Below are 26,984 nucleotides of genomic sequence, written 5' to 3' on the forward strand. Positions count from 1 at the left end.
ATCCAAACATAAAGTTGTCAGGAATTTTGAAAAGCCACTTCTCTGTCTCAGAATTCTCCAGCTCTGCATGACAGCCATTCTTGCTCTCGGTCCATTGTAATTCTGCCCACTTGTTATTACTCATTTTTTTTTTGTAGCCTTTCACCTAACTGGTGAATTTAACCATCATTATCAAGCATTATATACATTGGTAGAGAAAGAAAATTAATAAATCAGTATTCCTACAATGACTATAGTAATGACCAAATAGAAGTGGAGGCAATAGCCTATTTTTTCTGTTTAAAATTTTCCCTCCTCTATACACTTTTTTGTTTCCCTTGACTTCACAGAGATAAAACCATATATATATAAAATCTCCTCTATGATAATCAAATTATTACTTTGGTACAGACATATACCTCCTTCCTCTAGAATGCTAGCTCTTCTTGAAGGCAGAGATATTTTTCTGTTTTAGTTCACTGATATATCCTAAGACTCTTTTTTCTTTTTTAAGTTTATTTATTTAAATAATCTCTACACTCCATGTGGAGCTCAGACTCACAACCCTGAGATCAAGAGTTACATGCTCTTCTGACTGAGCCAGCTAGGCACCCTGATCTTTCCCAAGAATCTTGTACAGTGCTTGGCACATGAAAGGCACTCAGTATTATTCAGTGAATTAATAAATCTTTTCTTATTAATTTTTCTGATCTTTATCTCTTTAGCCCAGCCTTCACTGTTGCCATATAAGCCTCCTGGTAGTACGAGGATGTACTATGTTCCACAATTGAAACAGATTCCTCCATCTCTGGATTCCAGATCAGATACCACCATTGAGAGTTCACACTCAGGTATTATGCATAAATTATTCAGAATTTTATTTTTTGAAATTTTACTTGTGGATTGGCTGGTTAATTCTAGAATGACATATGAAAGCTCAGTGACAATCCTTTAGAGTGAAATATGGAGCTTTTCGTGCCTCAGTTCAAAAAAGTGTTATTTGGTGAGATGTGTTATATATATATAAACATTTAATAAGTATTTAATGAAGAAAATTGTATGGATAATTGTTTGTTTAGGTTAGTGGACTTCATTTCAGATGAAGGTTTCCAAGTTTTTTCTGTTCACAGTGCCCTTAGTATTTTGGTGACTTTTTTTTCTTATCATTATGTAGAACACATATGAACATAAGTATTTTTTTAAACCGCTGTAAGTTATTAAGACATAAATACTTATTGTTTTGATCTAACAACTTAAACAAAAATATTAGGTATTTCCTTTTAGTTTTGGGTTTGAAAGAAAATAGTTTACTTTGTTCTTAAATAACTAGTTGCTTACTAATGCAGTATGTGCAGATGTTAGAACACTGTATAGCTTCTCAAACCTTGAGCTGAAATTTTACACAACCATAGTTATTTGCTGCTTTTACTACAGAAACTGTCAAATCCAGCTTTGAAGATACAGAGATACAACAGCATTGAAAAGAATATGGCACTATCTAATACTGAAACTTCGAACTCCTTTGGGCCAGTAGCTTGTGCACTGTATACTGGGTACCAGTTATCACTGTTGTTTCCATGGAATCTTAAAATATCCCATAGCACCCCTGTGAGATCACCACAGGGGAACTGCAGATTTAGAAAATGCATAGCACCCCATGCAGGAATTCAGTAAATAGTTCCTGTGGGGATTTTAAGATAATACTGAGTTGGTGTGGTGTGGGGTTTTGATTGATGCCATAACGTTTAGGGTGGTCCACAGGAGATGACTTGTTTCAGTTTAGATACAATTTTTTTTCATGATTTATCAGTAGACATCTTGATATGTGTAGAAATAGCACACAAATGAGAAATTTCCCCTAGTCTTAGGCAGATTTTTTTTGTGTTAACTTTAAGAGGACCAAGCAAGTACCTAGTGGTAACTAAGTTTAAGTGCCTGGTACAACTGCTTCCAATTCCCCACTGTGAAGCTACTGAAAAAAAGAACCATCAAAATGCTCATATTACCAATGGTAAGATTAATTATTAAGCCTATAACCAGGAACTAGAAGAAATGGCATGCAAGGCTATGATTTTAAAGATTTTATTTATTTATTTGGCAGAGAGGGAACACAGGCAGGGGAAGCTGGAGAGGGAGAAACAGGCTTCCTGCTCAGCAGGGAGCCCAATGCGGGGCTCCATCCCAGGACCCTGGGATCATAACCTGAGCTGAAGACAGAGGGTTAACGACTGAGCCACACAGGTGCCCCAAGGCTGTGATTTTAAAAACACACTTAATGGGGTTTTATTCCTGGGTTGGAATGGTTCAATATTTATTGGTTCAGTATTTACAATATTTAATGGTTCAATATTTACAAATGAACGCAATACATCACATTAATAAAAGATAATAACCATATGATCATTTTCAATAGATGCAGAGAAAGCATTTGATAAAGTACAACATCCATTCACAATAAAAACCCTCAACAGAGTAGGTTTAAAGAGAGCATACCTCAATGTACTAAGGCCATGTGTGAAAAACCTACAGCTGATATCATCTTAAGTGATGAAAAACTGAGCTTTTCTTCTGGGGCAGGAACATGACAGGGATGTCCACTCTCACCACTTTAATTCAGTGTAGTACTGGAAGTCCTAGCCACAGCAATCAGACAACCAAAAGAAATAAAAAGCATCCAAATCAGCAAGGAAGGAGTCAAACTTTCAGTATATGCAGATGACATGATACTATATACAGAAATCCAAAAAACTGCTAGAACTGATAAATTCAGTAGAGTCACCAAATACAAAACCAACATACAGAAATCTGTTGCATTTCTATACACCAGTAATGAAGCAGAAGAAAGAGAAAATAAGAAAAGAAGAAAATAAGGGATCAGTCTCATTTACAGTTGCACCGAAAACAGTAAGATACCTAGGAATCAACCTAACCAAAGAGTTGAAAGACTTATACTCTGAAATTGAAGATGATGCAAAGAAATGGAAAGACATTCCATGCTCATGATTGGAAGAACAAATACTGTTAAAATGTCTATACTACCCAAAGCAAATTACACATTTAATGCAATGCCTAACAAAATGCCAGTAGCATTTTTCACAGAGCTAACACAAGCAATTCTAAAATTTGTGTGGAACCACAAAAAACCCCAGATATCCAAAAAGCAATCTTGAAAAAGAAAAACAAAGCTGGAGACATCACAATTCCAGACTTCAAGTTATATTACAAAGCTAGAGTAGTCGAAACAGTATGGTACTGGCACATAAATAACCACATAGATCAATGGAACAGAAGAGAAAACCCAGAAATGAAGCCTCAATTACATTGTCAGTTAATCTTCGACAAAGCAGGAAAGAATATCCAATGGGAGAAAGACAGTCTCTTCAGTAAATGGTATTGGTAAAACTGGACAGTAACAGGCGAAAGAATGAAACTGGAACACTTTCTTAAACCATATACAAAAATGAATTCAAAATAGATTAAAGACCTAAATGTGAGACATGAAACCATAAAAATCCTAGAACAGAATATAGGCAGTAAAGTAATTTTTTTGACATTAGCTATACCACTTTCTTTCTTTCTAGATATGTCTCGTGAGGCAAGGGAAACAAAATAAAAAATAAACTATTGGACTATATCAAAATACAAAGCTTCTGCCCAGGGAAGGAAACAATCACCAAAAACTAAAAGGCAAACTACGGAATAGAAAAAGATATTTGTAGATGACATATCTGATAAAGAATTAGTGTCCAAAGTATGTAAAGAATTTATAAAACTCAATCCCCAAAAATGAGTAATCCAATTAAAAATGGGTAGAAGACACAAATAGACATTTTTCCAAAGAGGATATGCAGATGGCCAGCAGACACATCAAAAGATGCTTAACATCACTGATCATCAGGGAAATGCGAATCAAAACTACAATGAGAGATCACTTCACACCTGTCAGAATAGCTAAAATCAACAGCAAGAAACAACAGGTGTTCATGAGGGTGTAGAGAAAGAGGAACCCTTGTGCACTTTTGATGGGAATGCCAACTGGTAGAGCCACTCTGGAAGGCTGTATGGGGTTCATCAAAAAGTAAAAAATAGAACTATCCTATGACCCAGCAATCACACAAGTGGGTATTTGCCTGAGGAATACAGAAATACTAACTTAAATGGATATATGCACCCTGCTGTTTATAGCAGCATTATCTGTAATAGCCAAATTAGGGAAACAGCCCAAGTGTACATTGATTGTTGAATGGATAAAGAAGAGGTGGTATAGGGGTGCTTGGGTGGCTCGGTTGGTTAAGTGTCTGCCTTTGGCTCATGTCATGGTCTCACGGTCCTGGATGAAGCCCCTGTGTTGGGCTCCCTGCTCAACAGGGAGTCTGCTTCTCCCTCTGCCCCTTTTCCTGCTCGTGCTCTCTCTCTCAAAATAAATAAATCTTTAAAAAAAAAAAGTGATAAACACACACACATACATACATACATACATACATACATACATACAATGGAACATTACTTAGCCATAAAAAAAGAATAAAATCTTGCCATTTGCAACAACATGAATGGAGCTAGAGAGTATTATGCTAAGCAAAATAAGTTAGAGAAAGACAAATACCATATGATCTCACTCATATGTGGAATTTAAGAAACAAAACAAACAAGCAAAGGGATAAAAGGGGGCAAACCAAGAAAAAGACTCTTAACTAAAGAGAACAAATTGATGGTTACCAGAGGGGAGGTGGGTAGGGCTATTCATTAAATAGGTGATGGAGATTAAGGAGTGCACATGGGATGAGCACTGGGTGAGGTATGGAAGTGTTGAATCACTATATTGTACACCTGAAAGTAATACTACACTGCATATGAATGGAATTTAAATAAAAACTTAAAAAATAAAAACACACTTAATAAGGAAAAAAAAACACTCACAATCATTTAATGGCTACTAGAAAGAAAACAATTGAGTAAGAAAACTTTGATCACTCTTTCACTTTCAACCCTCAGTTCAGAGGACAAAATGTCTGAACCAGTAAAAATCTGACCGGATGTCTCAATACTTTTTGAGGCCTCTGTTGTCCTACTGTATATTTATGTCCTTAACTCTCATCTAGTTGGAGACATTAGTTTTTGAGAAAAATTGGACAGTGGCAGAAAGAGAAAGTAATTCAGGGATGGTACACTGTATCCTGAGAAATTCTGTCCCTGTAAATAAAGTACTGAATACAGCAGTAAGACAGAAGGAGATCCAGTAACGATATATATACTTCAGATTGTAGTTTTTATGTTCTCCATCTATTCTGAGAAGGGAGGAGTTGACCATAGTAAGATCCTTTCTTTATCCAGTAGAGCTACTCTAGATGAAAACCTAGGAATTGTTCTAATAGCTGTTGTAAATTAGTATGTCAGGCATCTATAGATAGAGAAGTATCCAATTAGTGTTTGGGGCCAAGGGCAAGTCATATACATTAGTAGCAAATATTTGGGCCAAGTAGATTTTCCTTAAGTGAGAATGAATAAACCTTTGAATTCATGAAATCCCTAAAATATAAAGAAGGCAAAGGTAACAGCCCCCACCCCCGGCAAAGAAAGAGATTGATGTTAGAAATTTATGTATTATGCCCAGTAACATTCTTAAGTAGAACAAGACTCTATATTAGATAGTAAGATCTGAGACATGTCCCTCTTTTTTTTTTTTCTTCTTTTGGTAAGGCATTTTATACCTCATACCAGTACTCATTTTAGACATTCAAGTATTTATATATTAATAATCACTGTATAGGAGCAAAAAGCCAGAAGAAGAGGACTGGCTGGGATCATTTAAAGGAATTTGGGCATTACAGCAGAGAAAATGGTAAAGACCTAAGATTTCTCCCCCTGGTAAAAGCAACAAAAATTGGCAAAACTTCAGAAATTTTTTGCAAAAGTCTGGAAATTAACCAAAGGCTTATAGCAGTCCATTGAACATTTATTCAAGAGAAAAGGTAAGAACAGTAAGCTTTGTGGCATTTAACTTCCCCTAGTTTCGTCCTCACGCTCAGCTCAGTTTTAACCTTGAAAATACCAGCCTGCTTTCAGAGATACATCTGTTTCAAAACTTCATTCCCAAAGAATTGTCAGTATATGATCTGTCTGGTGGTTCCCTGGAAGATGACATTCAAAAGACTTGTTTTTATTTAATCTCATTCAGGGCTGTCCAGTTTTAAAAGCCTATGTGTGTGAGTGCAGGTGTGCATGCGGTGTTTGTCAATAATATTTACAGGTAAGTGTTTTAATGTTATGCCTGAGGTGATAGACAACAATTGAGGCAAACGATAGACTGACCCAAAGGTTAAAGGTAAAAACCAAGGCTGAGGGGTACCTGGGTGGCTCAGTGGGTTAAGCCTCTGCCTTCGGCTCAGATCATAATCTCAGGGCCCTGGGATTGAGCCCCATGCCAGGTTCTCTGCTCGGCAGGGAGCCTGCTTCCCCCCTCTCTCTGCTTGCCTCTCTGCCTACTTGTGATCTCTGTCTGTCAAATAAATAAATAAAATCTTTAAAAAACAAAAAACAAACAAAAAAAAAACAAGGATGAGATGTCCATAGATGTTTTGAAAAGTTTTGACAGGGGCACCTAGGTGGCTCAGTTGGTTAAACATCTGCCTTTGACTCAGATCATGATCTCGGGGTCCTGGGATCAAGCCCTGCATTGGGCTCCCTGTGGGAAGCCTGCTTCTCTCTCTCTCTTCCTTTGCTGCTCCCCCTGCTTGTGCTCTCTCACTTGCTCTCTCTCTCTCTGTCAAATAAATAAAATCTTTAAGAAAAGAAAGCTTTGACATATTCCTGGGACTCTAGAAGACTGTTTACATGCATAGGCTTGTGTGTATTCTCAGGAAGACTGAAAAAAACCTACCCTTTATCCCTGGTTGCGCTTCAGTGTCTGTGTAAGAAGAAAAGAAATGCTAAGGCAGAGTTGACAACTGCCTGGCTCAGAGTTGAAGGCATGCGCTGATATGCACATAAAACCCCTTTGCAAATCGTCCTGATTTACTGGCTCTAGGTGTTTAAGGAAATCTCTCTTTAGGCATTAACTGACAACTGAACTAGTTGAGTAGAATATTGAAACCAACAAAAGTACAAGGGATCCTCAATAAGTTTAATAGCTAATTTCTCATCAGAAACCTTGGAGGCCAGAAGGCACTGCAATGATGTATTCAGAGTTGAAAGAAAAAGAAACTATGAATCAGCAACTCTGTATCTAGCGGAACTACCCTTCAAAAATAAAGGAGAAATTAAGACATTCTCAGATAAACTGAGTTTATTGGTAGCAAACTGACCTATGGGAAATACTAAGGGGATTCTTCAGGATGAAATGGGTGGATACTACCAGTAATTTGAATCCATATTAAAAAATAAAGAAAACTGATAAAGATAACTACACAGGTAAATATAAAAGTGTAAATGTGTTTTTCCTTATAATCCCATTTTCTTTCATATGACTTTAAAGACAAATACATAAAACAGTAATAATTTCTGTTGTACAAAAATGTATAGAGATATTACTTAAGAAAATAATAGCATAAAGAAGGGAGGAGACAGAGCTATACGGGAGAAAAGTTTTTGTAAACTGTTGAAATTAGTATAAATCTAAATAGATTGTTAATTTATTAAAATTTGAATGGTAATTCCTGAGCAACCACTAAGAATATAACTAAAAAATATATAGTAAAAGACTCACCATGGGAGTTAAAATACTATACTAGTAAATATCTATTTAACACAAAAGAAGAGACTCCACACCAGGCACTGCAGGCATGGGGGACCCCACAATATTTGGCTTTGAAGACCATAGGGGCTTAACTTCTAGAGTTTTTGCAATCACTGGGGCTTAACATCAGGAACTTCAAAAATAAGCTGGCTCTGCTTTGGGATAGCCAGAGGGCAATAGGAAATTGAGTCCCTGCTTTTAAAGGAACAGCACAACAGCCCTTCTGAGATACGGTATAGAAGCAATAGTTTGGAAAATGCCTAGAGTACATCAGAAGATCTATTTACCAATCTCAGGTAAGCAGTAGGAGCAGGGATCTTTAGATTTCTCCAAGAACAAAAGAGCCAGTGCCATTTTTCTTCCCCACCCACAATCCTAGATACACGCACATTTGCTGAAGAAGCATGAATGCTCTCCACCTAGCTTTGTTAATAGGATCCCCCACTCCCATGTTGTGCCCCCACAGATCTGCCCCATCCAAATTGCTCTCAGCGGGAGTTCTCCAAAAGGTGCCAGGTCTTCTCCCACAAGCATACCAACACACACACATTGCTAACAATGTGTCCTGCCCCCACATTCTCCTGAGAATTTGTTCCATCTGACCCACCCTTGGCAAGAGTCCATCCAAAGTGGCACCAGAAGCGTGGTATTGTGCAAGTAACCCCAGTAGTGACCAGGACCACTCCAAGGTGATTCCCTCCCTGAGTAGAGATGAAGATAAATACACCAGTTCAACTTTGGGCTGGGAGCAGACATCTGGTCTGACTACATGCCCTGCCCACCAACAAAAGCCTCTCAGGGAACAACACAAGGAGAGCACCCTGCAGTTCAGTGCAACTGCAGCTCTAGCAGACATCTGGTCATACCCAACTCAACCACAAGGCAGCCCCAAACTGGCCCATAACAACATAGAGACTAAACCTGCCCACTACAAACGAAGAGACCAATTGCAGCTGACTGGAATGAAGGCAAACATGGCTAAATTGCAGTAGTAGGACCCATGCAATACTTGGAGGAGATACCCCTGAAGCGCCAGCTTCTGGTGAACAGGGGACATTGCACTGCATGGCACTGTAGGACCTCTTCTTCACAAGGCCACTATCAAGACCAGAAGATATAGCTGACTTTTCTTTCTTTCTTTTTTTTTAAAGATTTTATTTATTTATTTATTATTTATTTTATTATTATTATTTATTTTATTTATTTATTTGACAGAGAGAGACACAGCGAGAGAGGGAACACAAGCAGGGGGAGTGGAAGAGGGAGAAGCAGGCTCCCCACTGAGTAGGGAGCCTGAAGTGGGGCTGGATCCCAGGCCCCTGGGATCACGACCTGAGCTGAAAGCAAACTCTCAACAAACTGAGCCACCCAGGCCCCCCGCATTTGACTTTTCTAACACAGAGAAACAATTAGAAAAAGGTAGATAGAGGAATATGTCCCTAATGAAAGAAGAGGACAAAAATCACAGCAAGAGAGCTAAACAAAATGAAGATAAGCAATATGCCTGATAGAAAATATAAAGTAATGTTAATGAAGATAGTCACTGAACTTGAGAAAAGAGTGCCATATCTCAGTGAGACTCTCAACCAGGAGAAAATATAAAAAAGAATCATTGATGAACTCAATAACAAATTAAAAATAGACTAGAGAGAATAAATAGTAGACTAGAGAATACAGAAGAATGGATCAGTGAGCAATGGAAGACAGAGTAATAGAAAGCAATCAAAGCTGAACAGAAGATAGAAAAAACAGTAACAATAGTAGGTTAGGGGAACTTAATGATGCCAATAAGCATGACATTCATATTATAGGGCTCTCAGAAGAAAAAAAAAGGGAGCAGAAAATTTATTCAAATAAATAGCTGAAAACTTATCAAATCTGGGGGAAAAAAACAGAAATCCCGATCCAGATTGTAAATGTAAGAAATAAATGAAACAAAATATGTATTTAGTGGGAAAATTGTATAATTGAAGGATTTATGGACCCAAGCGCATAGTTTTCAAGCAATATGGCAACAGAGAGATTTTCACAAATACATAGGAACTCAAAGCATACTCTGCCTTCATACTTTTTTTTTTATTGGGTTTTAAATTTTAACTCCAGTATAGTTAACATACAGTGTTATATTAGTTTCAGGAGTAAAACATAGTAATTCAACAATTCTGTACATCATTACTTAGTGCTCATCATCTTAATCCCCTTCACTTACTTCACCCACCCCCAACCCATCTCCCCTCTGATATGCTTTATTTTAAATGAGTAACCTCCGTTAAAGTTATTTTTTTTCAACAAGAACATTTTTTTGCTTGAAGCATACTTCAGAATATATGGTTCTAAAATATCTATATAACATATTCCACCCAAGAAAAATAGAATACACATTTTCTTCAAGTACACACAGAAAAATTCCCTGGTTAAATCACTTGAAAAGAAATATAACAAATATTACAGATTTAAGATGATTGAAATATACCAAGTGTATTTTCCAGCCATGATGTTACAAAACTAAAGATCAACAATAAAACAAAGCTGGAAAATCTACAGTATAAGTATGAAATATTGAAAATGTAAATATTAACACTCTATGCCCCATAGCAATGGGCCAATATTAATAAATATTAATACCCGATTTGACCCTATGGCATTGGGCCAAATAAGAAATCAAATGCAAATCAAAATATGTCTCAAGACAAAAAAAAAGAAAACACAATATTCCAAAACCTATGGTATGCAGCAAAAGCAGATGTTAGAGTGAAATTTATGTCATAAATGCTTGTGATGTTAAGGGGAAAAGATTAACATCGCACCCCAAGGAACTAGAGAAAGAATAAATGTAGCTGCAGTTTAGTAGAGGGAGGAAACAACAAAGAAAAATCAGAGATAAGTAAAATAGAGACCAGAATAAACAATCACATAATGTTGAAAGTTATGACCAGATTTTCAAAAATATATAAACGAATAAACAAAATTGGCAATGCTTTAACTACATCAGCTAAGGTGGGGGGAAAAAGAAAAGTCCCAAAAACCAGAATGAGAAATGGAAGAGGAAACAATAGATAACCACAGAAATACAGTGTGAAAACAGATTATTATAAATAATTATATACTAACAAATCAGATACCTTAGAAATATACAACCAGATAACTTCTAAAAATGCACAAATTACCAAGATTGCATCATGAATCTTGAATCCCAGAAGTAGGAAATCTTCTTAGACCAATAACAAGCATGAGAGTTACATTAGGAATCAAAACTCTCCCAGCACAGAAAAGCCCAAGACCCCATGGTTTCATTGGTGAATTCTAGCAAACATTTAAAAAAAAAAATAATGACAATCTTATCAAAATCTTAAAATAATGGAGGAGAGGGAACATATTCAAAATCATTCCATGAGGCCAATAATACCCTGATACCAAAGCAGGATAAAAACAGCATAAGAACAAAAAAGTCTAGTTTGTCCAATATAAGTATTGTTGCTCCAACTTTCTTTTGACATCCATTTGCCTATTAAGGGTTTCTCCACCCCCTCACTTTAATTCAGCTGATGTCTTTAGGTCTAAAATGAGTCTCTTTGTAGGAAGCCTTCATACTTTCTTGAAAAATTAATTTGAAGACTCATCCACCTGAAGAGGTGGCTCTAAATGAAGAGCTCCAGAAAGAATAACGAAGCAGTAGTGAACTTTGAAGCCAGGTTAACATAACACTCACCTAAATAGAAATTTTATTTATAAGACGAACAAAAAATGTCAGAAGTTAATTTTGGAATGAAAAACATGAAAACAAAAAACAGTTTAATTATATCCTTTGTGTTTGATAGAAAAGACCAAAGAAGTCTTATTTTATTCATGATTTGGTGATCAGATAGGTTAAAGAAGTTCTTATGGGGCACCTGGATGGCTTAGTGGGTTGGTTAGAGCCTCTGCCTTCGGCTCAGGTCATGATCCCAGGGTCCTGGGATCGAGCCCCGTATGGGGCCCTCTGCTCAGTAGGGAGCCTGCTCCCCCCCCCACTTGCCTCTCTGCCTACTTGTGATCTCTGTCAAATAAATAAATAAAATCTTAAAAAAAAAAAGTTCTTATAAAACTAATACATTATCAGAAACACAGGCAACAAAAGAAAGAAATTGGAATTAATGAGAAGCTAAAACTTTTGTGTATCAAAAAGCTATCAACAGAGTAAAAAGGTAATTCACAGAATTAGAGCAAAATGCAATTATATATCTGATAGGGGATTAATATTCATTATATATGAAGAACTCTTATAACTCAACCACAGCCAACAGTCTTATTTTAAAATGGGCACAGGATCCGAATAAATGTTTTTCCAATAAAGATACACAAATGGCCAAAAAAGCCATAAAAAAGATGCTGTACATTATTAGACATAAAGAAAAGGCAAGTCGAAACCACAGTGAGATACCACTCCATATCCAGTAGGAGGGCTGTTATCAAACAGAAAATAACAAGGTTTGGTGGGGGTATGGAGAAATTGCAACCCATGTGTGTTGCTGGTGGGAATTTAAAAGGATGTAGCCACTACAGAGAGCATTGTTGTGGTAACTGAAAAAGTCAAACATATAGATGTGCCTGGGTAGCTCAGTCGGTTAAGTGTCGGACTCTTGATTTTGGCCCAGGTCATGATCTCAGGGTCATGAGATCTAGCTCCACAACAGGCTCCCTGCTGGGCATGGAGCCTGCTTAAGGTTCTCTCTCTCCTCTCTCCCCTTTCCCCCATGGTGCACATGCTCTCTCTCTCTCTCAAAAAAAAAAAAAAAAAAAAGTTTAAAATGTTTAACATGGAATTACTTTATGATCTAACATATACCCAAAAGAATTGAATGTAGGGATTTGAATAAATGTTTGTGTGCTCATGTTCATAGCAACATTATTCACAATAGCGAAAATGTGGATACAACTCAAATGTCTATCAGCTGATGAATAAATACATAAAATGTAATACATATATGCAGCGGGATATTATTCAGCCTTAAAAAGAGTGAAATTTGGCACGTGCTACATTGTTGATGAACGCTGAAGATACTGTGCTAAGTGAATAAGCTAATCACAAAGGGACAAATATTCTAAGATTCCACTTATATGAGGTACCTAGAGTAGTCAAATTCATAGAGACAAAGTAGGACAGTGGTTATCAAGGGTTGAGGGGAGGAGGAAAAGGGAATTACCATTTAATAGGTACGGTTTTGGTTTGTGAAAATGTGTGAATTCTGGAGATGAATGATGTGATGGTTGCACATCAGTGTGAATGTACTTAAAACCACTGAACTGTATACTTAAAAATGGTTACAGTGGCAAATTTTATGTATTTTATGTATTTTACCCCAATTAAAAAATGCTAAAAAAAATACTACTGGAAAAACTCTAATTGAAATTTTTTAAAAGATTTTATTTATTTGTTTGAAAGACAATGAGAAAGAGTGCAAGAGAAGGGAGGGTCAGAGGGAGAAGCAGACTCCCCACTGAGCAGGGAGCCCAACACGAGACGGGGACCCAGGACTCCGTTCTGGGACTCTGGGATCATGACCAAGCCGAAGGCAGTTGCCCAACCAACTGAGCCACCCAGATGCCCCTCTAAGAATTTTAAAACTTGATATCTATCTTCCAGATTACTGTTGAGTGTACAAAATTAGCAAAATAACAGAACAAGAACAGATGGGATGCCTGGGTGGCTCAGTTGGTTGAATGTCCGCCTTCAGCTCAGGTCATGATCCCAGGGTCCTGGGATTGAGTCCCACATCGGGCTCAGTGGGGCACCTGCTTCTGTCTCTGCTAGCCACTCCCCCTGCTTGTGTACTTGCTTGCTTGCTCTTTCTGACAAAAAAATAAATAAGGGGTGCCTGGGTGGCTCAGTGGGTTAAGCCTCTGTTTTCAGCTCAGGTCATGATCTCGGGGTCCTGGGATCAAGTCCCGCATCAGGCTCTCTCCTCAGCAGGGAGCCTGCTTCCCCCTCTTTCTCTGCCTGCCTCTCTGTCTACTGGTGATCTCTCTCTGTGTGTCAAATAAATAAATAAAATCTTTAAATAAATAAATAAAATCTTCAAAAAAAAAAAGAACAAAGCAGGAAACAAACTTTAAGATAGTGTAAACTCGAATAGATTATAATGAAATCTTTTTAGTTATGACAAATTTAGCATACATTGGCATTTTGTCATACATGCGTTTAACTTAAGCATGTTCAAATACATATATTTTACAAAAAAGAGAAAGCGCATGTCTTTCAGCACAGACATATGCTAAAAGGGCAAGAGTTGGGGTGCCCTCAGTGGCACGGTCAGTGGAGCGTGCAACTCTTGATTTCTGGGTTGTGGGTTCAAGCCCCAGGTTGGGTATAGAGATTACTTAAAAATAAAATCTTAAAAAAGGTGCAGGAGTTGTGTGCAGTCTGTATACTCTGTGAACATACTGTGATGGATTTGAAATGGGTGATGGGAAACCTCTCCTCAAACTTTACTGTCCTCACTTTCCTTTTATAATAGTTTAAACGGCTTATCTTGATTCCCTGAGAATGATTCTAGAACTAAAGTGTCTTTTTGTTACAACATGGCTTCTAAACATAAGCCAGGTGCTTCCTCAGGTGCTCAGAAATAGGCACAGTGATTCGCTGCAAGCCAAAAGGAGAAAGTACTCTCGGGTGGATTTGTTGAGCCAATAGAATGTCAGTTTCAACGTGGTACCTTCTTAAGGAACCTTCGTGGGGTAATTTCAGTGCTGTATGGTTTTTCATTTTATACGCTGACTTTAAACTCTAGATTCCATGTAAAATTTATCTTGAATTGAGTGGGGAAAAAAAACCAGATAGGAAACTACATACATTGCATTCCTGTGTATATTCATTCCAAAGCATATAAAACCAAAGTTTGGTTGTTTTGTTTTTCTTAAGGTGACAAAAGCTTTTGGTTCATGTTCATTGTTTCTTCAACCCAAAAGTATTAAAGCTCTTACTGTGTTCCTGGCAAATGCTACACTAGGTGCTACATTTACAGAGGCAAAATAAACATGGTCCCAAGTTTATGGAGTATGTGGAATGTTGTGACAGATAGTAAGCAAATAGACCACAAATAAGTACATAATTACAAATGGTAAGTGTTAATAAAATAAAGTAGAACTGGATGAGAATAATAAGAGTACCCAGTTTAGTTTTAGGAGCTCCTGAAGGCCTTTCCAAGGAAAAAAACTTTAGAGATGAGGTCTATAAGATAAAGGTGGGTTAGGTAGGCAAAGAGTAGAGAGTGACAGAATGGACAAAGCTTCTGAAACAGGAAAAAGCTTGATGCATTTGACAAATGAGAATGCAGTATGGTTAGAGCAGAATGGTGGCTAGATATGGTTAGATGGGTAGGCCCAAGGTCATTTAATGTCTTGTAAACCATACTAAAACATTTGTATTTTATTCTAGTAGGCAACTGTGGTTTCATTTACATTTGCAAAATTTATCTGGCTGCAAGATGGAGAACCACTTCAGAGGTGGGAAGGCAGGGAGCCAAGGTGAGGACTCTAGAAGTGTGGAGGCGAGGACACCAGTTAGTCAGAAGGCTATTGACCATAAACGGAGTTGATTTACACATTTAAGGTTATATGCAAGGGTGCCACATAAAAGGTTGTATTACTAACATCATAGAGATATATGCTGTTTTTTTATGAAAATACGTAGGTGAGTATGAAGGTTCCAGATCTCCAGCTAGAGTTCTGAATCAGTGTTAACTCTCTTCTTGCCCCAAACAAGATCTATACTTAGAAGAATCTATACTTAGAAGTCCCACAGTTGTGCTTGGATAAGGCAAAATAAGTACACATAACACTTGTTAGCATTCGCACATCCATGTGGCTAGATAGGCTTTCAATTGCCTCTCAGCTCCACAGACTTGCTTCTCTTGCTATCCACCACTGTTCTCAGGTCTTACTCTTCCCCACCTAACTGTGAACCTGATGTACTCCCCTCTCTTGGAGAACAAAGGGGGGAGGCTGGTGAAGAGTATGCATGTGCTGGTTGCTGGTGGGGTGTGTTCTCTGGTATCTGAAAGTATTTGTGAGGAGAATGATCCCTGTGTACAGTTATTATGTTGTACCATAATATATAATATCTTAATTTGTTTAATTAAGAAAAGGACACCTTTTTCTAATTTCTTCAAAAGATGCTATAAGGACTAGCTGTGTCTTGAATGCTAGAATCTGAAGCTCAAAAGAAAGATCTCAGCCAGAGATACATATTTGTTGGTCATTGGCATATAGGTAGATAGTGTTCAATCCATTGGTAATTGATGAGTCCACTCAGGAAGTCAAAAGAGTTCTGACCCCTGGAGGAGCTCCTGCACTGAGAGATTTGGTAGAAGGAGAGATACTAAGGGTTTGCCAGAGAGATAGGGAGCATAAGAGAAAGTGATGCCACAGCAGCTGACAAAAAGCCCAATTTAATCTGTACATATGACCCAGCAGGCTTAGTAGGATCCTTGCAATCTGTCTAAAAAAGTCCTTCATGACTTACCTACACTGGCACTGTACTAATAAGACTGATACTGAGCTTTTATTGCCATACATAGTTTAGGTGCTCAGAAATGTTCTTCACCTCTTTTTTATGCATGGATAAACTTTTCTTACCAGTGGATGTAGGAATATTGAAATGTATTTCAAAAGAAGGTAAAATTACTTTCCAATCTTGTATTTCTTTATCACATTACTTTTCTTTCAGTGTTTTGTATCTTATATTATTATCAGATTAATTTTCCTAAGACATGGCTGATTATATTTTCCCTTTATTAAAAATTTTTTAATGATGTTACAATAAAATTTGTGCTCTATAGCTTGGGATTCCATGCTTTGCTGAATTTTGCCCCAAACAATTATTTTTTAATATTTCCCACCACTTTCTTTAATGTGTTCTGTGATCTGGCCTGACCATAAAGTGGCTGCTGCTCTTACATACTTTTTGCTTTCCTGCTTCCCTGTCTTTGTTCATGCTTCACCTCTTCCTAAAATGTCTGTCTTCCTCTGCATACTTCAAAAGCCTACTTATTTTCCAAGTTACAGTCTGTATTCTCCTTTCTTTGAAAACCTTCCTGAACTGGAAATTGTCTTTCTTCTGAGCTGATACTCTATATTTTCTGTCATTAGTTTCTCCGCTATGTATTGTTGCAGTTTATTATACATGTCTGACAGCTTCAATTTGACTGACATCGCCTTCTGGTCACATTACAACACTGCTATTGTCGTACCTTTTAAATAGAAGCAGTTTAAGAGGTAAATTGTCTGTCTTCAACTTCAACTTGTATTAATTGTACTGCTTTCCCACTTTTCTGTAGGATCCAATGATGCCATTGCTCCAGACTTCCCGGCGGAGGTGCTAGGCACGAGGGATGATGACCTACCAGTCACTGATAACCTTAAACATAAAGAGGGGATCTACAGTAAGAGGGCGGTGGCTAAGACAACCTTGCCACTGGGGGCAAAACCTCCTCAGAAAGATAATGCAGGTAACTGAATTGGCTTTGTATATTTTGTGGCCTTTTTTTTCCCTGGTTATTCTAAGTGAGAATGTTGTCTAATCTTTATCTTATTTCTGGTGTTACACAAGCTTTTCTCCTAGCTATTTCATTGGGTGTAAACAAAAAGGTAAAATATTTATAAAATCTTCTAAAATATTGAACAGATTTCTTAGACCTGTTTATTTTCACCTTGGGAAATAAAATATACTGCAACTTTTGACATGAAATAATACCTAGTCAGGTATGTTTTAGAAACAAATCTGTAGAAAATCTTGATTAAATTTGCTTCATGAATTTATCTGATGGTACAAACTAATATTTTTGTAGATTGTATTTTGCAAGAAAGTATATGGTTCACATGGTATTTTAAATTTTCTTTTCATTTTACTGCCAACATTTGAAAATAAGATTTTGGACTTCCCTTGAAAATCAGAATATCTGGTTGCACTCAGCTTGCATTCCCCCATGACAGTAATCACCTGCCCCTGACACATGGGTCTTCCCTGCAGAGAAGATGTACATTCTTGTGTTTGCTTCAAGTCCCCACACTTCTCAGAGCCAGTCTGCTTCATTCATCCACCTTATCTGTCTGGTCATTATGGGTATTTGAGCTTTCAACACTATCCCCAGATATAGGCCCCACTGTTTTATGAAACTTTTTAATCTTTAGAGACCTGCTTGATTTTTTTTTTCCTCTGCGTCCCTGACATTGTACTTCCCTAGCTGACACATGATTGTATTTATTAAAGGGAGACTCCAGGGGTGCCTGGATCGCTCAGTGGGTTAAAACCTCTGCCTTCGGCTCCGGTCATGATCCCAGGGTCCTGGGATCGAGCCCCACATCAGGCTCTCTGCTCAGCGGGGAGCCTGCTTCCTCCTCTCTGTCCGCCTGACTCTCTGCCTACTTGTGATCTTTGTCTGTCAAATAAATAAATAAAATCTTTTTTAAAAGGTAGGGGGAGACTCCAGTGGCCACTGAAAATTCCACATGTATAATTGCCTGTGTTGCTTTATTCCATTTACTATTTTCAGTTCCTGTGCATGGCTGTTAGCTAAATAGGTGCTGCTGATTCCAGAGCAATTTTTAAAGCATAGGATAGCTCTGTGTTCCAGTCTAGGTACTTTTGTTGATTAATACATGCAATAAAGCAAAAAAAAATTCGGAAACATCCTTGGAATTGATAAACTCTAAATTCAGCATAAAAGTTGCTACTGAAAAGACAGAGAGTAGCATCTCTGAGCCTTACACAGGGAATCATATCTGTAATGTTTTATTTCTTAAGCTCTTTGATAGACACATTATATTATATCTTTAGTAATCTCTATTGCTTTTCTGATTTCTTTGTTGAAAAATATTCATACTTAGCAAGAGCTGAACCTCTTTTTGACCCATTGTAAAAACATAACCATTGTTAACTGTTATCCTAGTTTCTTTATTGGTGACTTTTTTTTTAAGATTTTTTTAAAAATTTATTTATTTGACAGAGATCACAAGTAGGCAGTGAGGCAGGCAGAGAGAGAGAAGGAAGCAGGCTCCCTGCTGAGCAGAAAGCCGGATGCTGGCTCAGATCCCAGGACCCCAGGATCATGACCTGAGCCGAAGGCAGAGGCTTTAACCCACTGAGCCAGCCAGGCACCCCTGTTGGTGACTTTTTAATATACTTAGCAACATATTATTTTACACTTGAGTTTTCTCATATAAGAAAGAAAAGAGCTGGTTTTTTAAAAAAACCAATAAGGTAGATAAATCTCTGGCAAATATGACCAAGAAAAACAGAAAGAAAGTAGAAAATATAAAGCAATTTTTAAAGGGTATAATTTCAGGAGGTTTTTGAAGTCACAAGAGTATTAGACATAAGATTTTGAGGGTACAGAAGCTTTTCTAGGATGATATGAAATATCAAAATTGGCTCAATAAGTGACAAAAACTTTGAATAAACCAAAGAACTCAAAAGAGTTGTTCACATCCCTTTTTTACTTTGAAAAAGATAATTGATTTTTTTTTTAACTGTTGTGTCAAGCCAGTGAAGAACAGATTTCATTTAAAGAACAGTGGTATGTTAGGCTAGAATTAACAAGTTAGGAAATAACAGATGTGGAGAAAGGAGAACCCCTACCCCCATACTGTTGGTGGGAATGCAAGCTGGTGCAGCCACTCTGGAAGACAATATGGAGGTTCCTCAAAAAGTTGAAAATAGAGCTACCCTACAATCCAGCAATTGCACGCCTGGGTATTTACCCCAAAGATACAAATGTAAAGGGATGCCTGGGTCGCTCAGTCCATTAAGCAGCTGCTTCGGTTCAGGTCATGATCCCAGGCTCCTGGGATCAAGTCCCGAATCTCGCTCCTTGCTCAGCGGGGAGCCTGCTTCTCTCTCTCCCTCTACCTGCCACTCTGCCTGCTTGTGCTCTCACTCTCTCTCTCTCTGTCAAATAAATAAATAAAATCTTTAACAAAAAAAAAAAAAGATATAAATGTAGTGATCCGAAGGGGCACCTGCACTCCAGTGTTTATAGCAACAGTGTCCACAATAGCCAAACTGTGGAAAGAGCCCAGATGTCCATTGACAGATGAATGGATAAAGAAGATGTGGTACATAGAGAGAGAATAAAATATTACTCGGCCATTAAAATAATGAAATCTTGCCATTTGCAACAACGTGGATGGAACCAGAGGGTATTATGCTAAGTGAAATAAGTCAGTCAGAGAAAGACAGTTACCATATGATCTTATCATATGATCTTGTATGTGGAATTTAAGAAACAAAACAGAGGATCATAGGAGAAGAGAGGAGAAAATAAAACAAGATGAAACTAGAGAGGGAGATAAGCCATAAGAGACTCTTAAATCATAGGAAACAAACTGAGGGTTGCTGGAGGGGTAGGAGGGTGGAAGGAGGGGATAATTGGGTGATGGGCATTAAGGAGGGCATGTGATGTAATGAGCACTAGATGTTATATAAGACTGATGAATCATAAGCCTGTACCTCTGAAATCAGTAATACATTATATGTTAATTAATTGAATTTAAATTAAAAAATAAAGTGGTATTTTGTTTAAACCATCATTGTACACAGAAAAATAGAAAGAGCTTTCCTTATGTTGTAAACCCACCATAATTGTCACAACTTAAAAGCTGTGATGGGGCGTAGGAGATGCTTTTTTTTCTTAATATATAAAGAGGTTTGGGGTTTTGTTTGGACTTTTTGGGGGGGGATGGCGGTTACTTGCCTATTGTGTTTATTGTCCTTTCCTTCTCTATGGAATTCTGTGATATCATTATTCCAGATGCCCAAGTTCAAGTTTCCATCATTGGGGATGAGGACATTTCAGATAAAAACCAGAAAAAGGAGATCTACAATGAAAATGCAGTGACTCGGGCTGCCCAATCTGAAGAAAAAGAACCCTTGCAGAAAACCACTGAAGGTAAATGAACTGGATTATCTGTGTATTATTTCCTTCTGGCCTTCTAAAATGAGTAGAAACAGAAAAGTATTCTCTGTTCCCTTACTGTCTTCAGCCTTTCACTGTCTTGCTCATATGTGAAATAGGATATTAGCTGCAATTTTTTTGGTATAGATTGGCAGGTAAAATTAACATTTTTAAAGCTCTTTAAGACATTTCTGGACAACGTTGTGACTATAGTACATAAGTTAATCTCGTTGCCAGAAATTCACATAATGGACTTTACTGATAAAAAAATTCAGTTCTGGGGCACCTGGGTGGCTCAGTGGGTTAAAGCCTCTGGCTTCGGCTCAGGTCATGATCCCAGGGTCCTGGGATTGAGCCCTGAATCGGGCTCTCAGCTCCAGGAAGCCTGCTTTCTCTCTCTCTCCCTGCCTCTCTGCCTACTTGTGATCTCTGTCTGTCAAATAAATAAATAAAATCTTTAAAATAAAAAAAAAAAATTCAGTTCCACAAGATGCTTACTCTTTTTTTTTTTTTTAAGATTTTATTCATTTATTTATTTGTTTGACACAGAGAGAGAGAGATCACAAGTAGGCAGAGAGAGGGAGGAAGCAGGCTCCCCGCCAAGCAGAGAGCCCGATGTGGGACTCCATCCCAGGACCCTGAGATCATGACCTGAGCCGAAGGCAGAGACTTAACCCACTGAGCCACCCAGGCGTCCCAGATGCTTACTCTTCAATACTATTGTTCTACATAACCTTTTTCTCTAGGAATTCAGCTTGTTTACTTCTTAAGTACCTATCCAGTTAATTTACTTCAGTGAGTTTATGCTAATTAAAAAAGACTATAATAACGTGTTAAAGTTAGGATTTGTTAAAAAAAAACAGGATTTGTTTTGGCTCTGAGAGATGAAAATAAAAACAAAGTAACACTGTCTTAAAGAAGACAGGAAATTATTTCTCTTTCTTGTAAAAATCCAGGTGTAGACTTCAGTGTATCAAGGAATAAAGCTCTTTCTCTCCTGTTGCTCCAACATTTCTAGCCTCCATTCTCCTGCAGTAGCTATTAGGCCTGTATTCCAGCCAGCACAAAGGAAGAAGGGGAAAGAAAAAAGTATATTCCTTCTTTAAATACTTCTCAAAAGTTACATGTACCATTCCTCTTCCATTCTATTGGCCAGACTTAGTCACATGTTCATACTAAGCTATGTTGCCAGAAGGCTGGGAAATATAATATTTATTATGATAACCATATGCCCAGTGAAGTCAAGGTTCTGTTTTTTTTTTAATACAAAAATCTTCATTTTTGCATGTGAAAGAACGAATCACATGTTCATTCTGACAGCTTTACCAAGCCTGGCCACCCAATAGGTAACACACACCCTTAGTTACTTGGAAGGTTATTGCCTGGCTCTTTAACTAATCAAGTTGGAGCAAACCCCCAGTTGGACCCCGGCTCCATCTTCCACAAGGACACCATACTCAGAACATGCTGTGGGGTAGCTGCAATTGAACCTTGTCTCCAGATTGTGAAAGTGAAGTTAGCAGGAGGCTGTGGGTTCTTTCATTTCAGAGTGTCATGTCTACTGAAGTGAAACTTTCTCAGTAGGGAGACCAAAGTACTGCCTGCTCAGTAAAACAAAAAACACAGCTCTGTAGTGCTTTAGATTGTAGGCAGGCAGAAGTAAGGTAAGTGTCAGTAACCTGTTCCTGACAGAATTATACAGCAGCCCAGTGTGCAGCTGGAACTTACAACCCTGAGATCAAGAGTCGCATGATCTACTGACTGAGCCAGCCACGAGCCCCTCCCTATAAGATTCATCTTCAAAGTTGAATCTTTGCCTTTTTTTTTTAAGATTTTATTTATTTATTTGACAGACAAGAGATCACAAGTAGGCAGAGAGGCAGGCAGAGAGAGAGGGAGAGGAAGCGGGCTCCCTGCTGAGCAGAGAGCTGGATGCGGGGCTTGATCCCAGGACCCTGAGAACAGGACCTGAGCCGAAGGCGGAGGATTAACCCACTGAGCCACCCAGGCGCCCCGAATCTTTGCCTTTTTTGCCAGCTAGATGATTTCCATGAGTTTGCTGTGATCTGGGGGTGTTCTGGCATTTCTTTGAGAATCAGCCTTTGGTTAGGGTTATGTTTTAGCTGTCTTAGAAGGAAGTCCCTGGCTCCCTCTTATACAAAGTCAGAGAATAGGAATTCAGTCTGGGATATGTTTTATAGGTATCTTGGTATGTGCTTGCATCAGAAGGAGTCTTCCCAGCTAGAAATTTATAACAAAGAACACCAAGGCTCCAGAGATTCACTTCTCAGCATGCATTTGGCCCTTAATCATCTCAGGGGGCAGGTGGTCCAGGGTGCTGCAGTAAGTGGGTGGTTCTAGAGGATGAGGACATAAACCACCTCCCCAAAATCTATAATCTTAAGCCCTCTAGTTGATTCCAGAAGCGAGTTCTCTGGCTTAATGTCTCCATAAATAACTCTCTTTGAATGACGTTAAGACAGGGCATTTGCCAGTCCTGTTGTAGAAGCGTAGCAGTCCTCTGCTCATCAGACTGACAGTTTGTGAAGTTCTCCTTAGACAGGTCCAAGAGGGGCATAGTCTAGAATTGGGTAAACTAGTGGCATCATGGAAGTAACCATATAGTCTGAAAATATTTGGATGTCTAAGGTGAGATTGGATTTCTGCTTCTCAGCTGATACTTAGCTCTTACTTTCTCCAGTTGAGCTTTAAGGGAGACTTTAAGAGCTAGGATACACTTGCTTTTTCTCTCCCCAAATAAACATTATCAGAATTGCTTTAACCCAGCAGCCGACCAAATCGAAATCTTCCAAAACTGATTGTTTTTTTGTTTTGTTTTGTTGATTCTTCATTTTACTATTTTGACACGAGTTCCTTTTTAAGAATTATTTCCAAGGGCTGATGGCTGGGGTTGCTCTTTGGGGCATTATTCAGTGGCCTAGGATAGGACTAGGGACACTGGTTGCCTGTAATTGCTTCTGCTTCAGATTCTGAACTAGTTAATGGCTGGAAACAAGCTTCTGTGCTCATGAAGAACTCACTGGGAGGAATTTGAAGGACACAAGATCCCCTCAGCCTGTCTACTCTATTGTCAGGGGTTTATTTTAGAGGAAAGGAAAATGGATTTCAGAGGACAGCTGGTAGTCTGTGACAATATTATAAATAGAAACATTTTGGAGCATAATTAGCCACTTCTTTTTTGTGTGTGTATTGCTTGTTTTCACAAGTTATATTGTATTCTGGGCAACATTTCAAAATTTTACCCCCCTTTTTGCTGTTGCTAAATGAATGTTCTAGTAACAGATCCTGTTAATCTCACAATCAGAAAGTTTTCAATGCCCTTAAGAATAAAATCTAAACTCTTTTAGTACAGTCTTTCAGAACAGGAAAATCAGCTCCCACACAACTTTTTAGGTACCTTTTTTTCTTATAAATTCTGTACTCAAACCGTACACTTGCTCTATTTCTTCCATGTTTATTTGCTTTCCTGACTCTCTTGTTTTCATATGCAGTGACCGTTGCCTAAAATGCCTTTTGTCCTTCTGTCTCAGTGTGTATCCCATTTAGCTATCTTCCTTTTTTTTTTTTTAAGATTTTTTTTTTAATTTATTTGTTTGACAGAGAGAGCACAAGTAGGTAGATAGGCAGGCAGAGGGGAGGGAGAAGCAGGCTCTCTGCCGAGCAGGGAGCCTGATGCAGGGCTTAATCCCAGGATCCTGGGATCATGACCGGAGCCGAAGGCAGCCGTTAAACCAACTAAGCCACCCAGGTGCCCCCCAGTTTAGCTATCCTCTAACACCCAAATCAGTTGTTACTTTACTCTAGAATTCTCTGAGCTAGAAGTAGTTTATCCCTTTTTGAGTACATGTACTTCTTTCTCTTAGGCAGTAATTCTTTTACTTTGTATGACATCTGTTTTTGTATATTTTTAACTTATTTATTTTAGAGAGAGAGGGTGCATGCACGTGAGATTGAGTGGGGGGCCGAGGGAGAGAATTTTTAAGCAGACTCCCCAGCTGAGCATGGAGCCCAGTGTGGGGCTCAGTCCCAAAAGCCTGAGATCCTGACCTGAGCCGAAATCAAGAGTCACCCAGGCGCCCCATATTTTTGTGTATTTTTTAACTCCAATTTGGAATAATAGTTTCTAAACACATTTCTAAATGGTCTTTTTATTTATTTATTTATTTATTTGGTCAATACCAGTAACAGTGCCTTTTACCTGTTAGATTCTTGAGAGGTATTTTGAAATACTTCTTGTCAACCTCTTGTCTGGCTACTGTGTTAATTTACCTCTCTCAGGTTCTGGTGGTGTTGCGGCTGCAGAGCACTCAGCTCAACTGCAAGACACAAAGACTGAAAGTCTACCAGACACTGAAGATGTTAAACAGAAAGAGGAGAGCCATACTAAGAGAACACTTCCTAAGGAAGCCTGGACAAAAGAAAAAGAATCCTTCCAGATAGATATTGCAGGTAATGGGATTGGGGCAGGGGGGTAGGGAGGGGAGTACAAAGGGAGTGACAGAGTGAAAGAGAAAGACAAGGTCTGTGTCTGTGTGTTTCCATTTTATTCTTTTCTTTTTTTTTTAAGATTGATTTATTTGAGAGAGTGAGAGTGAGTGGGAGCAGCGGGAGGGGCAGAGGAAGAGAGAGAATCCTCAAGCAGATTCCCCACTGAACGTGGAGCCCAATGTGGAGCTCAATCCCGGGACCCTGAGATCATGACTCAAGCCAAAAGCAAGAGTCAGATGCTCAACTGACTGAGCCACCCAGGCGCTCCCCCATTTTATTCTGATGATAATGTTCCCTCACAATTCAAATAGAGATCCATTTTTCTTTTTCTTCTTTTTTTTCTGCTTTCTCATGCAAATCACTTTATTATGTAAAATAATTGTAACCTCTGGGAAAAGATTTGTGAACTTAGAAACAGGATTACAAGTAAATATTTAAGGCTGATAATAATAGAAGTATCATGGCTCAGTACTAAAACAGGGAAAACCTAAAATCTGAAGGCATTTCAGAAGACTGTGATAAAGACTAAAAGAGCCTCAATACAAACTTTAAAAAAAAAATAGTAGGGGCGCCTGGGTGGCTCAGTGGGTTAAGCCTCTGCCTTCAGCTCAGGTCATGATCCCAGAGTCCTGGGATCGAGCCCCACATCGGGATCCCTGCTCGGCAGGGAGCCTGCTTCCCCCTCGCTCACTCTCTGTGTGCTGCCCTGCCTACTTGTGATCCTTCTCTCTGTGTCAAATAAATAAATAAAATATTAAAAAAAAATAGTAAAAGCCAAGTGAAAGGCTATGTTTACCCATGGCCCCCTTCTAACATAAAAGAACATATAGAACATAAGTCATTACTGGGTGCCTGGGTGGCTCAGTTGGTTAAGCAACTGCCTTTGGCTCAGGTCATGAACCTGGAGTCCTGGGATCGAGTCCTGCATCAGGCTCCCTGCTCAGCAGGGAGTCTGCTTCTCCCTCTGCCCCTCCCTTTCTCGTGCTCTCTCTCTCTCTCATATAAATATATAAAATCTTAAAAAAAAAAAAAAGAACATAAGTCATTACTACCTAGGTGTCAAACTTTACCTCTGAGAGGAAGATAGAACATACCTAGATAAGGAAAGAAGTCAAAGAGCTGATCTATTCGTCTTTGCGTTTTGAGTATAGTCCAGTTGCAGCTACTTCACATCAAGATCAATAGATAAGATAAATGATTCTCCACAGGGTGCCAAGACTACACAGTGGAGAAAGTACACTTCAACAAATGGTGTTAGAAAACTGGGCATCCACGGGCAAAGGAATGAAGTTGTGAACTCTTGCTTTTTACCATATACAAAAATTAACTTGAAATAGATGAAAGATCAAGTATAACCGCTAAATTAAAAAAAACTTTTATAAGAAAACAAGGGAAAAAGCTTCATGACATTTGATTTGGCAAGGATTTCTTGTATTTGACACCAAAAGCGCAGGCAACAAAAGCAAAAATAAATGAATTATACTACTCAGAATTGAAAACTGCCTTAGAGGGCACAACAGGATGAAAAGGCAGCCTGAGGAATGGGGAAAAAATATTTGCAAATCATGGTTATTGGTTAATATCCAGATTATACATGGAACTTTTATAATTCAACAATAAAGAAACCCAATTTAAAAATGGGCAAAGGACTTGAATAGACAGTTTTCCTAAGAAGATTTATGACTAGCCATCAAACATATGAAAAGATGCTTGAAATCACTAATCATCAGAGAAATGCAAATCACAAGCCACAATGAGATACCACTCCATACCCCATTAGGATGTGAGCTAAAAGAACAGAAAGTAACAATTGTCCCAACAATGCAGAGAAA

General features: G+C 38.3%; 1 protein-coding gene and 1 pseudogene across 2 annotated transcripts in view; one reads left to right on the forward strand and one right to left on the reverse strand.

Moving 5' to 3' along the window:
- Window positions 1-26,984, forward strand: part of ALMS1 (ALMS1 centrosome and basal body associated protein) — a 202,301-nt gene that overhangs the window by 128,019 nt on the left and 47,298 nt on the right. The window contains exons 11-14 of the mRNA XM_080813640.1: window positions 705-830; window positions 17,029-17,199; window positions 20,500-20,637; window positions 24,943-25,113. Coding sequence (XP_080669766.1) covers window positions 705-830; window positions 17,029-17,199; window positions 20,500-20,637; window positions 24,943-25,113 — 606 coding nt within the window. The remainder of the gene's footprint in view (window positions 1-704; window positions 831-17,028; window positions 17,200-20,499; window positions 20,638-24,942; window positions 25,114-26,984) is intronic.
- On the reverse strand, window positions 22,772-24,116 carry LOC308349854 (aurora kinase A-like; annotated as a pseudogene). Its single transcript has 2 exons — window positions 24,097-24,116; window positions 22,772-23,390 (listed from the first exon to the last, which is right to left on the reverse strand). The product of its transcript is annotated as an aurora kinase A-like (transcript).

The sequence above is a fragment of the Martes martes genome, assembly GCF_963455335.1.
Source record: "Martes martes genome assembly, chromosome: 9".
In the NCBI taxonomy this organism is placed as follows: Eukaryota; Metazoa; Chordata; class Mammalia; order Carnivora; family Mustelidae; genus Martes; species Martes martes.